This window comes from Phacochoerus africanus, chromosome 13 (genome assembly GCF_016906955.1).
Source record: "Phacochoerus africanus isolate WHEZ1 chromosome 13, ROS_Pafr_v1, whole genome shotgun sequence".
In the NCBI taxonomy this organism is placed as follows: Eukaryota; Metazoa; Chordata; class Mammalia; order Artiodactyla; family Suidae; genus Phacochoerus; species Phacochoerus africanus.
In genome coordinates this window covers 47,923,437-47,940,872 of record NC_062556.1, presented here as the reverse complement: position 1 = coordinate 47,940,872, position 17,436 = coordinate 47,923,437, and the positions used below count along the sequence as shown (strand labels likewise).

Sequence of the window (17,436 nt, the reverse complement as noted above, 5' to 3'; positions counted from 1 at the left end):
CCAGGACAAAGCACAATCCTTGCAGAAACACACTCTGACCTCTCGACCATCAGCCGCTTCTTGTGCCTAAGCCTGCTGGCCTCGCGGATGGCCTCCCACTTCTGTAAGTCTGCCTCACTGCAGGGACCGGGGGTGAAGCTGGGGGGAGGCAGCACGGGGGTCCCCAGCTGCCAAGACTGGATCTTACGAGCCAGCATGTCGTCTTTCTTCTGCCGGTTTGAAGGAACGAGCACTCTACAGCTACTGCTTTGTTCTTTGGGTGGGCACGTCCTTTCAAGAACACACAGAAATTTTGCTTGAATTTCCGGAGGCAGCGTCCAGGGTTCTGGGAAAGGGACTGGCTGGTATCTGTCTGGGGCTCCCGAGAGAGGCACCTCTTTCTTCTGTGCCGGAATGCGGCGAATGATCATGTCATCTTTTTCTAGGTCTGGAAGGACAAGTTCGCCTTCCCGACACTGCAGAATGATGTCGCGCTCCACGGGATCCTCATGCCCGGCAAGCCTTCTCAGGTCCTCGAAAGCCCGGAGGACCCCAGGGTTGGCATGGAAGGCCCCCGTCTTTCTGACAAAGAAGTCATCGTTCTCTAAGTCAGGATCCAGGGCTGCCGTCTCAAGGTCCTCTGGTCTATACCCTGGTGCGGAAGAGAGCTTCTTTCTGCGTGTTATGAGCCTGGGGCCGGCAGTGGGATCAATTTTGATACTGGTTTCAGAGGACAGGATGTCATCAGAATACGTCTGGAGGGCCTGAAGTAATAAGAACTGACTGAAGCATAGAAAAGAAAAAGGAAGGGAGAGTCTTGTTAAGTTTGGGGAGAAAGGGTAGTTAGGTAGCAGACTAACTGGCCGGTCACTGTGGGTGAATTCTCTTAGGGGGCCAAGGGAGGAACTCTTGCTGGGAAGAAAGACTAGCACTTAATGCCATCACCCCTGACTTCCCTGGGTACCATTTAAAGAAATAAGAGCAGAGGGTACTGCTCAGGCCAGGTGGCACCCTGGAGGCTAAGTGATGGGGCTGGAAAGGGAAGCGAGGAGACCTCTCTGACACACAGAGAGTTCCCTTTCACCCCTTCCCCATTCCATTGGCCCCAGGGACCTAACTCCCCTCCTGGAGAAGCAGCAATGATCGTGGCAAGTTGCAAGAGCGAATACTAAGCCCTCTATGTAATAGGCACATGTAGTCAGCAGACATTAAATAAAATGCTCCAACGCTTTCTAAAAACCTCTGATCGTCTCTTTGCTTCTTCCCACCAGGCCTGCCTGTCCCAGAGTCTGTCTGTAAGTTAGTTCCTTTCCCCCTAACTCCACACATAGCACAGCAGTAGAATTAGTCTCAACTTTCTAAAAAGCCTTTGCAAAATGGTTTTCCAAGAGAACTGACTGTGCCACATGGAACTATGCACTCTCTTGAACATGGCTGTGCTAAAGCGTACTTCATCATATGGATCTCCAAGCTCATGTGCTTACACAGAAAGCATGATGTTACACGTTATGCTCTTAAAACTAAACGTTAAGTAGAATAAGGGTTCATGATTCAGCGCATCATGGTAGGAGGTTAATGTCGCAGCAGAAGTGGGCACAGGTGCCACAGGCCAGACTCCAAGCAGGCGGGCTCATGCAGACAGGTCCACCTGGGCTCATCCGAAGCACCACTGGTTCTCCTGGCTGCATGGGTGTCCTGGGAGTTTCTGGCCCACTTGGTAGCCAGTTCCAGCAAGAGTGAATGCCTTTGGCGGCTGCTGTCTAGCCTATGATCTGCTTTTTGTCTTTTACTAAAAAGGGCAGAGCTTCTGTCAAAGCCTGAATCCTCATCGTCAGAGTCTGAATCCCTTCTACTGTGGAGTGACGCAGAGAAAGGAAAGAGAAAGAAGACAAAGAATTGGAGAACAATGTCACTAAAAATAATGTCAAGCTGTGGCTCTGTGGAGAAGAGGCTGTTTAAAGATCCAGATCCTAAAGCTTACATTTCAACAGCCTTTTTTTTTTTTTTTTTTTTTTTTTCAGTTACCGGTTCTATAGATGTTTGAGGGAAATGAGCCTCTCTCATAAAGAGCACAAAGAGAGTGCACCCAGCCAGGGCACTGAATGGACACTGGAATAAAAGAAGCATGCACGAAGACAAACCTGAATCCCTGAAATTCTTTATACCACGGTTTGTAAGTTTCCCTTTTTATTCGTTTCCAGTTCACATCTCCTGGGATCCAGCATTTGGGAAGAAACTGATCAAAAGCATTCCCTGGGCTTGGCATGATTGGGCTTAGCTTTCGCACGTAAAGATCATCCTTTACCGTGTTGGGTATGCTTGTCTTTTCTTCTTCCTCTTCCAAGTAACAAGAGGAGTCTGAGGTTTCTTGTGCTCTTGGCCAATGCTCCACATTGGTGCCCCAAGTTCTCCTCTCGTTACTGTGCAAAACATCCAACCGGTTAAGATACGGCGTGAGCAATTTGTGACACAGAACACAAGAGGCATGCTTTCTGTCTCACAAAGTTTACACCCCTGTGAACGCAGCCAATTAGTCCCCATTCTCATCATTCTCATCATTCCGGGTCCTACGACAAAGTTAGGGCATTAAGACATCATCTCATTTTAATTAGAGAAGAGCTTGATACAGAAGGGCCACAGACAACTACAAAATGTGTTAAAGAGAGAGACACACACATGGAAAACCATCTGGGGCTGTTACTTTATGTGTTAAACATCAACGGCACAGCAGACATTCCGATCCAGGAGGAGCTTTTCTGACCTCGTCAGTTTGTACAGCCCAGCGGCTAATGGGTCAGTGGGAGAAAAAAAACATGAACCAGACTTAGGAGAGGTGGTTTGCGAGATGACACCCTCGAGCCTCTTTTTCTTGTGGAATCTACGGTTGGCTAAGTCGTCCAAAACCACATCAGGCAACCTCCGGTCCTCCTCCGAGTCCGATCCACTTCCAGAACTGTACACCTCCTTCTGATAGGATGCTGGATTCGAAAAATCACACTCTGCTCTGCTGCTTTGATGGGAAAGGAAGGAATTCTTTTTGCATCCACTGAGCTCAATCAACCCGGGGTGGGGGGGGGGAAGGAGGGAGAAAATGGGAAGAAAGCAACACAGCAGAGCTCACAACAAACAATGTAAGTCATCCCAGAAGCTGAAAGACAACCAGTGAGCTAAAAAGCATGTGTCTAAAAAAAGAACCGGCAAATCATACGGTGACATTCTAAAATGGCAGAAATCTCGTCGAGATACGGAATACCGAAAGCACAGGTAAGACAAAGAACTCTTTCAGTAACGAAGTTTTCTGTTATCTACAAAATACATTTGAAGAACCATTCCTTTTCCCATATTTAACTCTCCCAGTAAACCCGCAAAGCATACTGAATTTAAATCTCAATCATCAGCTCACATCCCAGTACCTTGGAAATGTTCCATCTGCTTCCGTGTAGACCGGGCTTGCCCAGCTTCTTCTGTTATCTTCATTTTTGTCCAGCTTTTTCTTCCTCAAGGGTGCCGGTACATAGGATGGCTGCCTACTCTTGTTGGGTAAAAAGCGATTGAAGGGTAACGCAGACTTTGGTTCAATAGCCGAAATCCTTCGGTAGGACATATCATCTCTATTATGATCCTGCATCTTGAATGTAAATTCAGAATCTGTGTCACTTTCACAACCTATATAAAAATTAAAAAAAAAAAAAAGAGGCACAAGAATTTGCTTTACTCTCCCGATCACTCGTCTAACTGAAACCCACACAGCATGCCTGCTTTGTTTTTCCCTTGGAAACCCAGTGCTCGACTGCAAACTGCGGGGAATATTTTTAGAAATTTGTCATGAAGTTGTGATAAGATCCATTAGGAGGAACTGGCTTTGCCTATGGGAGGCTCAGGCAGTACATTCTTTCACTGGTGCACCTTCTCAGCAGAAAACGTCCAGGGTATGGCTGAACCCCTTTTCTTCCCCATCTTCTTGGCCCTCACGATCTTTCACAAAATGTGTTGAGAGAAGACAAATGAATGAAATCCAGCAGTCGAAGCAAAAATGCCTACAGTGCGATTGAAGTAATCTGAGGAAAACTCGGTCGTTGCACATAAAAACATGCAAGTCATCTAAAATTTCTGAGGCGAGAGATATGGAAAGAAAGAAGGAGAGGCAAAAAGCACAAGCTCACAAAGACATCTGAGTGATCCTCAAGGTCAGAGAGTTACAAACCCTAATCTGTTCTCAAAACTTAAAAAAAAAAAAGAGGGGCGGAGGGGGCATAAGTCAGTCTGTTCTTTTGAAGACAGGGGAAGAAATAAGGGCACAAAACATTACTACAGACACAAGCCAAGTCGTCTCCCTTTTCTGCCCTCACCACCCCCACCTTGTATTTGGGAAGAAAGTTTGCAAATGCAGCGTGCTTGCCACCAGAGCCCTCAGAGGCTGCCTGTGCACAGTACCTGAGTACCTGCGAGCGGTGCGCTCTCAGCAGAACACCTGCAGGGCTAACCTGAGTCAAAGGCAGTCTGGTCCCCTTCCTGCTGCTGCTGCAGCCTGGCAAGAATCTAGTGAATAACACTGAGTAGCCTACAGGAGGTAGTGGAAAGCACGGCTAGGAGACCTTGACACCTGAACAGGGAAAGGAGAGTCATGGCAAAAAGGGAGGACATATAAGCATCTATGAGTGGGAGGATTAAGAGTCAATAATCTGGTGCTTCGGTTTTACTGCCTCTTAAGTACATTTTTTGGAAGTAAGAGAGAAATGTCAACGATTCTTGCTAAAATTTTGTACATGTGAAGATCATCCTACTTTGGAATTTCTTTAGGTTAATTAAAGAAAAATGTTGGCATCTAGTACAGTATCACAGATATTCTTTTTTTTTTTTTTTTAAAGGGTGTCTGCAGCATATGGAAGTTCCAAGGCTAATCATTCACATTTTTTTTTTTTTTGCTTTTTAGGGCTGCACCCACAGCATACAGAGGTTCCCAGGCTAGGGGTCTAATTGGAGTTATAGCTGCTGGCCTACACCACAGCCACAGAAATGCAGGATTCTTAACCCACTGAGTGAGGCCAGGGATCAAACCCGCAACCTCATGGTTCCTAGTCAGGTTCATTTCCACTGCGCCGTAACAGGAATCCAGTCATTCACTTTTAGATGTTTAAATGCCTCTACTACTCGAAGAAAAGGTAAAAGAATTTGGGGTTTTGTTGTAATAATTTGTTGATTAATTTTACTTTTGAATTACAATTTCCTTGCTTTCATGTAAATTTACATTAAAAAACAGCAAATAGTGGCTCTGGCGTAGGCCGGTGGCTACAGCTCCAATTCAACCCCTAGCCTGGGAACCTCCATATGCCGTGGGAGCAGCCCAAGAAAGAGCAACAACAACAGCAACAAAAAAGACAAAAAGACAAAAAGACAAAAAAAAAAAAACAGCAAATAAAGGTTGAATCTTGGCTAATGATTGCATGCCAAAGCATTTCGGACAAGTGTAATATACTCTGAATGCCTCAAAAAATAAGATGGGTAATTAATACATAGGGTATGTGATAAAGCAAGCGATAATAAAATATAATGCTAGAACTAGGTGGCAGGTACATGGGTTTCACCTAAAATTCTTCCAACCTTGCTGATGTTTGAAATTTTTTATAACAAAAAAATTAGGAAAAACATTTAAAATGAAAAAACAATCAAAAGAAACAAAAAAGTAAAATCTCTAACACTACAGCACAAACTCACAACTTTTTCGTGGAAGGTGTTAGCACAGAAATAAGTTCATGACACTTCACTTGTGGTTTCAATCTAGTCAAATTTGAATTATGAGAAATAGACAGTGAGAAATTGCTGACACCACCCAATAGTCATGGGAAAAAAGACTTCCAGTTAAATAACGGATTTGACCACAATATTGAGATTTTAAGTTCCTTTTCATAACAGAATGACTTTCATTATCATGTTTCTTTCACACTTGTCTTGGGTTTACTTGAACCCTGAGAGAAGCAAAGATGCTTTCTATCACAATGCTCATGTTATTACTTAATCAAAGTTTAGCATGATATTCTATCATGACAGATATCAATCATTTCTTCTCTTGCGTAGAGATAATTATAAAAATAATTTTCCTGTTTTTTTCTTAGAAGTGTTCTATCTTTGGCAGAAAAGAAAAAGAAGGGAAGAAAGAAACTTAGGAACTAAAACAGACTTTTATCAAATCTTATTTACTTTCTTATGTTTAGATATATCAGTTATTAGGCCTCAGAGACAGAGATTATTAAACCTGAATCTGGAAAGAAAAGAATTAGGATAGATTATCACTGATGAAACAGGTCATAGTTGGAGTTCCCATTGTGGCCAGTGGATTAGGAACCTGACTAGGAACCATGAGGTTTCGAGTCTGATCCCTGGCCTCGCTCAGTGGGTTAAGGATCCGGCATTGCCACAAGATGTGGCATAGGTTGCAGATGTGGCTTGGATCTGGCATTGCTGTGGCTGTGGTATAGGCCTGCAGCTGCAAGTCTGATTCAATCCATAGCCTGGGAACTTCCGTGTGCCACGGGTGCAGCCCTAAAAAGAAAAAACAAAAAGACAAACAAAACACAGGTTATACTTAACTGTCTCCTCCCCAGACTTCCCTGAAAACTGAAGATTAAAAAAATGAAACAATCACCCCTCTAGTGGCAATATAGAGGGGAAGAAACAAGAGAGAAAGAGAGACAGAGAGACAGAGGGAGAGGGAGGGAAAGAGGGTGGGAGGTAGGAAGGGGGAAGGGGGAGGGAGGGAGGAAAGGAGCAAAGGAAGAAAGAAAAGACATTCCCGATTATATTCCAGTATCTATGAAAATCTACCTCTTGATGAAATTTTTGCCTCAAGAGTTTTCATCCTATTTTTCTACTCCCTCACTTTTTTTTTTTTTGGATTTTAGGGCTGACCCGGAGGCATACGGAGGTTCCCAGGCTAGCAATCTAATCAGAGCTACAGCTGCCAGCCTACGCCCCAGCCACAGCAACGCCAGGTCCAAGCCGTGTCTTTGACCTACACCGCAGCTCAAAGGCAACACCGGATCCTTAACCCACTGAGCAAGGCCAGGGATCAAACCTACAACCTCATGGTTCCTAGTTGGATTCATTTCCGCTGCGCCATGATGGGAACTCCTCTCCCTCGCATTCTTAATTTTCTCTCAATGTGCAAAGAAATAAAAATAAACTGACAATCCAAAATGCAACTCACCTTCACGTGCCCCCCTCAATGTGATATCAGAGGAGCAGCTTGTGAATGACCTGGACCCCAAAGAGTCCAAGCTTTCGAATGAATCTTCTCTATTATAGTTGCCTGGAGGAGCAGGAAATTCTCCTCGCTCAGCACACCAGATATCGCTGTAACCACTGTCCCTGCCACTCCTTTTCAGGCAGCTAGACTCTTCAAGTGCCTAAAGAAAAAATTTTGAAGCATAGTAAGTTAACATAAACTTCCAAAAATGTAATCAGTTACTGCTTGTTGGTTTGCACTGCTCAAGTTGTACTACATTTGACAGGTGAGGTAATGGGATTTCCCTGTTAAACATCAGAAAAAAGTCTTATCAAAATCAGAACACAAATCCATAAATGCTTTTCCCACAGCCACTACTTGGCACTTATGTGACAATGTGGAGGTGTTCAATATGATGTGATAAAGTAATATAGTCTATTTAATGATAAGGGGGAACATTTTAATAAAAGAAAAGCTGATAATTAGAATAACATTTCAATGCTAAATGCAATTACTATTTACAGTTTTCGGGCAATAAACATGCAAGGAGTCAAAGAGAAAAGCCAACCTTAATTCTGATATCCAAAAGGAGATAATAATATTATATTCAGACTACCCTCAAGAAATATTGGGGGGGGGTCATTGCTATTACACAAACAAAAAAGCTGTAACAAAGTTCTTTAACCCCCCACCAAAAAAAGTTTTAAAACAGAGAGGGGCAAGGATAACAGGTATAACTTCACAAATTAATTTATTTTCACTGATTGTGAAACCTAGATCTGGACCAAGGAAAGCAGACTTGTTTGTTGATATATAAAACATTTTCTCTGGGTCTAAATAAAATATTTGTTTGGTTCATCTAAGAGTTATATAGAAATATAGGAAATGCTATTAACCGTAAATTTGTAAATGATAGAAAACTTACTAAAGTATTTTTACCTAACACACCTCTAGGAAAATCAAAAGCAAAAAAACAACTGGACTTTTTAAAATCAGCATTTCATTTGGGAATGGCATATGCACACGATTGCATATGGAACGGATGGTCCACGGGGACCTGATACACAGCAGAAAATGCTGCTTAACAGTCTACAGTAAGCCATGCAGAAGAGCAATCTGAAGAAGAACGGATACATGCACATGTATAACTGAAACACTTTGGTCTACAGCAGAAATTAACACAACATTGTAAATCAACTATACTTCAATAAAAATTTTTAATGAAAAATAAATAAATAAGCACTTAAGTAAAATTTATAAAGTAAAATTTATAAAGCCTTTAGCATAATCCTAATACATGGTAATCAACGAACAGCTCTAATTTTACAATTTTTGTAATATGATGATGGTAATTTTGTATCTAGAGTAAAAATCAGAAATGTTACTTTCAGGTGATGATATTAATACAGAGGTAGGAACCCCTAGTTTTCTTTAACAACCAAATGTAACATGTGAACCTCCATTAAACCATTATTCTGATAAAAAGCTGTGAAAGTTGGAAGACAATTGGGAAGTTTTGAATATGGAGTGGATATTAGATAATGGGGAACCATCATGAATTGTCTTTCGTAGACTTTATAGCTACATGGAGGAATATTCGTACTGTTAAAAAAGGTATGCTGAGTATTTAGGGGTGGATTAGCTACAATTTACCTTGAAATGATTATGCAAAATCATAGATGGAGGGACACATAAATAAAGCCAATATGGGACAGGTTTAATAATTAAATTCAATGGAATACAGCTGGGTATTCATTGTACTATTCTTTCAACTTTTAATTATCAACATAGGAAAAAGCTGAAGGAAGAACATTTACAATGAATAATTTGCAGCTTCTCAGGCATACTTTTGACAAGTATTTTTCTCCCTTTTTTTTTTTTTTTTTTTGCTTTTTAGAGCTGCACCCACAGCATGCGGAAGTTCCCAGGCTAGGGGTCCAATCGGAGCTACAGCTGCCAGCCTACACCACAGCCACAGCAACACGGGATCTGAGTCTCGTCTTCAGCCTACACCACAGCTCACGGCAACGCCAGATCTCCAACTCACTGAATGAAGCCAGGGATCGAACCCACAACCTCATGGACACTAGTCAGATTCACATCTGCTGTGTCACAATGGGAACTCCCTGTTCAACAAATATTTAAGTGCCAATAAGGTCTAGTAGATTTATCTGAAATTTCATCTATTTTAGAGGTAACATGCACTCCAGAATTAGAGTTGACATCCTGTCATGAACATGCAAGTGTCTACCTTGCACTTGCAGATGGAAAAGTGGGACCTAGTGCTGGTACTGCCAAAATATTCCTCAAAAAATATAAAGATTTAAAATTCTAAGTAGGAGTTCCTGTCATGGTGCAGTGGAAACAAATTCGACTAGGAACCATGAGGTTGCGGGTTCAACCCTCGGCTTCACTCAATGGGTAGGGGATCTGGCGTTGCCGTGAGCTATGGTGTAGGTCGAAGACAAGGCTCAGATCCCGCGTTGCTGTGGCTGTGGTGTAGGCCAGCAGCTGTAGCTCTGATTTGACCCCTAGCCTGGGAACTTTCACATGCCACAGGTGTGGCTCTAAAAAGCAAAAATAAATAAATAAATAAATATTTTTAAAAAAATACTAAGTAAATCTTGAGCTTGATCAGGTCTCTAGACATATTTGTTGAAGCCTTAAAGTTCAACTCACAGGAGATGAGGTCTGACCTCATAAATGTGAAAGTTAATGATGATGTGTCACCAGTTATAAAAGACACTGAGCTTGGCCCTGTTGTCTGGTTCCTCCCCGCTCCCCTCACCACGGACTTCACTCCGCCAAGTTATCTGTCATGAAATCACCTACGACTTACAGGATGACTCAGGTTCAATGGCGTAACAGCAAGTATTTCTTAAATTCCTATTTTGGATTGGCCATTAAGCATTATCCAGTTATGGGAGAAAATTTCAATGAGCACAATGATTTTTATCTTAACAGAACAGATATAAAACAGACATTCACACACCTCTTATGGCCCTCCACACTCCATAATAATGGAATGGGACCACTGCTATCATTTTACCTGTCAGAAATTCTTTTCAGCCTACTCTGGTTTTCACGCTGGTGACGGGAAAGAGCTTTCAATAAAGCATTCCCATCAGAGACACTCTACTAGAATTCTTCGACCTGAGTCAGACTGCCATAAAAAGAACGAGAGGCTGTACAGAGAACACCAATGAAGGAGCCAAAGTCCCATGTTATTTTTAACTGGATGTTTTCTTAGCTGAAATAACTATAAGGCAAGGCTCTGCACCTGCTCAAGGCTCCACCACTTTCATCCTCGCCCTCTGCACTGACCTACCTGTTCATCTATCTCCATCAGACAATTGTTCTAGAAGAATGGGTCCTTTGCCTTGAGTGAATGTTTTCTCAACACCTAATACAACGCGTGTGCATGATATTATCTCAACTATTAACTGTTTTAAGGAATCTGACTACGACACTATTGTGAAGACAATTCAAAAATAAAAATTTAGAAGGGTATTCAAAAATAACCTTCTAGACTCTGTAATCCCATCTCTCTACATGTTATGTGGCTGGGCTCAGGCAAAACTATTTAAAAAGTAGGGTAGTTATAAGACAAAGTGATCATTTTCATCCTGGCCTAAAAGTTCTATCTTCCAATCATAATAACTAACATTTATCACATCTTTTTACAATGTGCAAAGACAAATGCTGAATGCCTGATTGGTACAGTAGCATTTAATCATCATAAAAACCTCTAAAGCAACTACTATTAATGAGATGGTGATATATTATCTTGATGATATATTTTCTTCTGAGCATCACAAATTCCCCTGCATAAATACCCCCATGGAGAAGTGAATTTTCCCATGTGAAATTTATGAATGAAGATTTGGCCAACTATGGTCAGCCCTGGCTCTTAGCTCTCATCAGCCTTTAAGCACTCAAAAGTTTCAACACTGATTCCAAGATATGAAGGATTAGAAATGTGGGTAACACAAAGGATTCTAACTTAAAAATCTTATCATGTTCCATATAACAGCAGTTACTACTCTTTAGGAAACAGAAATAGTGCAGTAGAATTGTGAGGATATTGGAGTACGAGCATTAGATGTAACGACCCACAACAAAACATTAAGACAAAGAAATGAAGTGGAGTTCCCGTTGTGGCCCAGTGGTAACGAACCTGATTGGTATCCATGAAGATGCCGGTTCGATCCCTGGCCTTGCTCAGTGGGTTAAGGATCTGATGTTGCCATGAGCAGTGGTGTAGGTCACAGATGTGGCTTGGATCTGGTGCCACTGTGGCTGTGTGTGGTGTGGGCTAGCAGCTATGGCTCCAATTTGACCACCAGCCTAATAACTTCCATATGCCGTACCTGCAGCCCTAAAAAGAGAAAGGAAGGAAGGAAAGAAGGAAGGAAGGAAGGAAGGAGGGAGGGAGGGAGGGAAGGAAGGAAGGAAGAAAGGAAAGAAGGAAGGAAGGAAGGAAGGAAGGAAGGAAGGAAGGAAGAAAGGAAGGAAGGAAGGAAGGAAGGAAAGGAAGGAAGGAAGGAAGGAAGGAAGGGGAGTTCCCGTCGTGGCACAGTGGTTAACGAATCCGAGTAGGAACCATGAGGTTGCGGGTTCGGTCCTTGCCCTTGCTCAGTGGGTTAACGATCCGGCGTTGCCGTGAGCTGTGGTATAGGTTGCAGACGCGGCTCGGATCCCGTGTTGCTGTGGCTCTGGCGTAGGCCGGTGGCTACAGCTCCGATTGGACCCCTAGCCTGGGAACCTCCATATGCCATGGGAGCGGCCCAAAGAAATAGCAAAAAAAGACAAAAAAAAAATTAAAAAAAAAAGAAACCAAGTGTGTCAAAAAAAAAAAAGAAAGAAAGAAAGAAAGAGAAAAATGGAATAACTTCCAAACATTTTAATAGCCCTGAAGCAGCTCTCTGCTACAGGTTGAGTTCATAATGACTCCAGAAACAAATCATATAAAGTGCCTGAGAAAGAAAATAAATGAGTATTTTGTTGTTACCTAAAATTAAGACATAAACACCTATACCTCTATCTCATATCCTGGCAACTGCTCAGAATTAGAGTCCCTCATTCCTTGGTGGTGGCTTACAAAGCCAGCAAACGAGTCAACAATCATCTCTGTTCTTCACAATTAGAGCCATGATATTTGGTATAGAGAGAAGAAAGCAGAGAACACGGGGGAAGGAGAGAAGAACAGGGAAGAGGAGAGGGGAAGCTAAGAAATATTAGTAGAGGGGCCATCTCGTGCAGATGAAGAGTTTCCTTACCTTAGTCAGAGCTTGTCCTAAAAGATTCTCAAAGGCTTTCAAATTAAGATGGGGACCATTATAGTAGGGGTTACTTTGTGCTTTTCTTCCCAGCCAGTACAAAGTTATCAAAACCTTAAAAAAAAAAAATTCCATGAAGCAAGATCAGTCTATTTATTAACTAATGGCAAGCTCAAATGCAAGTGAGCACTCTAGATCAAGGATAGGATATCTATCTATGGTTGAAAAGTAGATTTCCCTTTAAGTTGTGTGAAGAAGAAGGGTCATTAAAAATGTTATTCTTCTTAGATTTCTATCTCTGAGCACATTCTCAGACCAAAAGCCGAGACTCCCAACAGGTATTTGTCCCCTCTACTATACCAGTACCCACGAAGAAGGAAAAAATTGACCAGAGGAAAATGTAACAAACGTTTAAAGCAATGTGTTGACAACAAACCTACAGACTGTACACTTAAAAATCAATTATTCTCATCTTCCTTAATAAAGATACTGAGCTCTATGTTTTTTAATAAAACCATCACGTTTAGAAACTCTTCTAATACACAGAATATTACAGATGTAAGTCTATATTGGGCAATTAGCCAGAGTTCTTAAACATTTAGTGTTTTTCCTTAATGTCTGATTTGGTGGTTTCTGACTAACTCTCCTAAAAATCCTATGCCATGTTCATTTGCCTTCACCACATTACTAACATATAAAGACCCACCCCCTAGATTTAACCTACCTTTCTTATAGGTCAGAGGATATATGTTTCAACCATACTTAAACATACTTAGAGTTTGTTTCTGGCAAAAACTCCATTAGAAAAAGGACAGAGAATTTATCAGATAGTTAGTTCCCACTACCTTATTACAGAAAATGTAAGTAAAAAGCCATTTACAGTGAGCCGTTAAATATCTTACATTTTTCGCTCTCCTATCAGTCTCTTCTTGCCTGTAAAGAAAAAAGAAAATATCTATTAAGCATTATTATGAACTTTAAATTGTTAATTATTAATGAGAAAAAACTCATTTTTACTCTAAAGTTCTATGAATATTAATACCACCTGGAAGTTCAGAAACCTTAGATGGCACATTATCCATTATAAAGACTTCTCCATATTCATTGAGTTCATGAAATATAATGGTCAGTTTTCTATAAAAAGCAAGACCGTCTGTCTTTCATTATTTTTTAATTACAGATTGATTTTCAAAATGTTCTTTGCACTTTTTATTTTCATGTTAAACAATGTTTAGACTCAATCAAAAGGGGGGAAATAGCAATGCATGCTCACGGCAGAAAAAAAAGATCAGGAAACAGAAAAGGGAAAAAAAAGAAAAACTTAAAGAGAGAAAAGTAATTTTGCACTGAGTTTTCTTTTCCATTGTGCACAAGAGTTCTTCACTTAAGTTCCCCAGAGACCAAAATCCTGTAGATGTTGAAAGTGCAGCTTAAAAAATAGCCATAAATCTCTGCCTTAAGAGATTTTACTCTATCTCAAGAATCATGAGTCTTCTCCCCATGCCCCCATCTGTAAAAGGGCACGACATTTGTGGGAAAAGTTAGAGGTAGACATTATCACAAGGTTGAAGATGAGAAGGCATGAGTTAATTAACAAAGGGATGGGCCACCCTAAACGTCTGGTGCTTTCCATCAGAGACTTAAGCAAGATCTCTGCTAATTTAGAGATGCAAGAGCCTGGGCTAAAGGACCTCTAAGGTCACTTTCCAGACTAAGAGTCATGAGCAGTAAATTTATAAGAAAATATACAAATATGCATGCATCGTGTGTAAGGCATATAAACACACGCATGTAACATACATACATAGGGAGACAAAAGGGGGAGAGAATGAGCATAGAGAGACTTAGTTTGCAAAGAATCCATGAAGACAGCCATGACCATTTATTCCCATAAAACACACATGAATTGAAATGAATCAAAGAACAACATGCACCTTCTCCCAAAACAGCCTAACACAAATAAAACCCACAAGCTCTCCCACTACTGTGGAAATGTAAATTGGTACAATTACTATAATAAATGTGGTGGCATCTAGTCAAGCTGAATGTATATGCATATTCTATGACCTGGTAATTCCACTCTTAGATACATACCCAAGAGAAATGGTTCCAGACATTCACCAAAAGTCATATATGAGAATCTTTACAGAGGCACCATTCATAACACAATAAGCTGGAGCTACATACACCTGGGTCTTTTAACAGCAGAATGGATAAACTATGGAATATCTGCACAAGAAATATTCCACAGCAATGAGAACAAAAAACTTGCAACTATATGTTCAATCCCACAAACAATGGGAAGCAAAAGAAGCCTGATAGAGCACAGGCTGTATTATAAATTCAGGTCAAGTACAAAAACAGGGATAACAAAGATACGATGTTAGGAACCAGGAGAGTATTCACCCTTTGGGGGGAGGATGGAAATGATGAGAAAAAGGTGAGGGGCATCTAAGGTGCTGAAAATTTCTTATATTTTGATCTGGAAGCTGGCTACCTAAGTGTGTCCCATCTCTGAAGTTTATGAATTATACACTTATAACACACACATATAAAAAAGACACATGCTTTGAAAAAGTAAATAAATTTCTCAGCCCAAGTACTTAAAGCATAGCTTATTTCTTGAGTGAAAAGAAAATCATCATGTTAAAAAATAAAATCAACATTCTAGAAGGAGGGGGATTACTAGAAACTGATGATAAAAATAACAGTTATAGGAGTTCCCATTGTGGCACAGTGGTTAACGAATCCGACTAGGAACCGTGAGGTTTTGGGTTCGATCCCTGGCCTTGCTCAGTGGGTTAAGGATCTGGAGTTGCCGTGAGCTGTGGTGTAGGTTGCAGATGCGGCTCAGATCCTGCGTTGCTGTGGCTGTGGTGTAGGCCGGTGGCTACGGCTCCGATTAGACCCCTAGCCTGGGAATCTCCATATGCCGCGGGAGCAGCCCAGGAAATGGCAAAAAGACAAAAAAAAAAAAAGTTATAAAATACATAGCCTCCTTTTATATTAATGACCAATATACACACCTAGATATTAACCAAGACACAACGAACCATTAATACTCAATGCAAAGGATATACTAAGCTCAGTGAAAATCACCACACTATTAACATGCAATGCAAAGTATCCCACTTTTCCCATAAGCGCACTGAGGGCAGAGTGCCCTTGAACCCCTGACCTCCTTTCCATGGCCTTCTCTAAAGGTTTCTAGTCCAACACACTCATTTACTTTTTATTGCAATGAGGTAGGGACTATTCTGTATTAAACACTCGCAATAAGCGGTGACCTTGGCACTCTAACCTTTCCCTCATTTCACATTCCCTTCTGAGTGTGAGCCTTTATAACATGCTCTTGAACCCAGGGATACACAGGCCAGCCAAATTGCTGTTCTATCACAGCAATGCAATGCCAGGAATTCAAGTAGTCAATGATTTGCCGGAGTCAAAAGAGGCCAACTCCTGACACACAACAAACACAGCCCGATGCATGGAAGTCAGTCGCCAGGCAACGTTTCTGCCTGCTGTGGCCACAGGGCACAACCCCAAGGCCTTCAAAGACAAGCATGAGGGCGGAGCAAAAGCTCAGAATATCAGACTCCATGATACCGCCCAACCTATCAGAGCCAAAAATGAGACAGTCCTACCTACAAATAGGCAAATTCCCTTCTAACAAAAATTTCAAGAGCTGACGTGGTATATAATTCCATGCTCAACAGCATGGTCTTTGGGTCAGATGTAGGTCCCACAAGCTCTGCTCATCTCAACAATTTACTTAACTCTCAGCTTCAGGTTTGATTTCCTTTTGAAGAAATTGGAAATAATGGCCCCTATATGGGTACATCATGACAAAAGTACACAGGTACCTCGAGTCCTTAGTCTCATGGTGAGTGCCCATCAAGAAGCAGTTATCAGAGTTCCCGCTGTGGTGCAGTGGATTAAGAATAGGAGTGCAGTGGCTGAGGTGGCTGCAGAGGCACTGGTTTGATCCCCAGCCCAGTGCAGTGGGTTAAAGGATCCAGTGTTGCTGCAGTGATATTAGAAGTTGCACCTGCAGCTCGGATTCAATCCCTGGCCCAGAGAACTTCCATATGCATGGGTGTGGCCATTAAAAAGAAGAAGAAAAAGAAGCTGCTATCACTAGACTGTAAGCTATGATGAGGGCAGGGCCCATCATACTTACCAAGCTACCCACAAAGCCTTCCTATTGAAATCATGCTGGACCCCAGTACTTAAAACTGTAACCAGCCTGCCCAAAATCCCCATCTCTCATCCCTACTTTATTTTTGTATTTATAACCATCAAATGCATGCATTCATTATTTATCTCTTGATAATCCAAAAGGAATTTTTGTGACTTTGATTACTGCCATATCCCAAGTGTCTTAAGACAGGGTCTACTATCTGGTAAGCACATAAAAATATTTTATTAAACGTGCTTAAAACTAAGCATGGCACTCAGATGCTCTCCAATATCGGTGTGAATACATCTATTTTGCATACAGAAATATAAGTTAGCAAGAGAAAGCCTGAAACGATAAAAGCTCAGGAGATTCCTAATAAATATTTACAGGATATTTATATGATGTCAAAGAAAAGGTGAATTGCACTAGCTTACTTAAAACACACCCGATTTTGACTCAGATTGTATTGACAGTCACACTTGCACTTCTTTTTTAAGTTATTTCCTTTAAAACTGGAATAAAAAGGGATTCTTTATAATCATAGGTCAATAATCCCAAAAAGGCACAGATTCAAAAAACAAAGGCCAGCTTCAAAGTGCTGAGTGCACAGATTAAGGGCTGGTCCCTGTGATGAAAAAGCTTCCCAGCAGAGCTGGGAAAGAGAAACGTCAAAGAATCTAAACTTTCCCTGGAACCCAAATTTACCACAAAAAGGGACAGACATGAAACATTAACGGTTTGCAAAAAATGCCTGTGTTGAATATGCTGCCAGCCTT

The 17,436-nt window shown here is 41.4% G+C and overlaps 1 protein-coding gene across 14 annotated transcripts in view; it reads right to left on the bottom strand.

Annotated features, from left to right (window-relative positions):
- The window catches only part of LMO7 (LIM domain 7), a 225,041-nt gene that overhangs the window by 56,984 nt on the left and 150,621 nt on the right, over nt 1-17,436 (bottom strand). For 4 of the 14 annotated variants that reach the window (XM_047755673.1, XM_047755669.1, XM_047755670.1 and 1 more), the window contains exons 5-12: nt 13,383-13,413; nt 12,481-12,594; nt 7,184-7,382; nt 3,393-3,645; nt 2,741-2,989; nt 2,121-2,399; nt 1,628-1,831; nt 40-762 (exon numbers count right to left, since the gene is read on the bottom strand). In XM_047755673.1, the coding sequence (XP_047611629.1) occupies nt 40-762; nt 1,628-1,831; nt 2,121-2,399; nt 2,741-2,989; nt 3,393-3,645; nt 7,184-7,382; nt 12,481-12,594; nt 13,383-13,413 (2,052 nt within the window). The remainder of the gene's footprint in view (nt 1-39; nt 763-1,627; nt 1,832-2,120; nt 2,400-2,740; nt 2,990-3,392; nt 3,646-7,183; nt 7,383-12,480; nt 12,595-13,382; nt 13,414-17,436) is intronic. The other 10 variants (XM_047755675.1, XM_047755677.1, XM_047755683.1 and 7 more) reach the window with 3 other exon arrangements.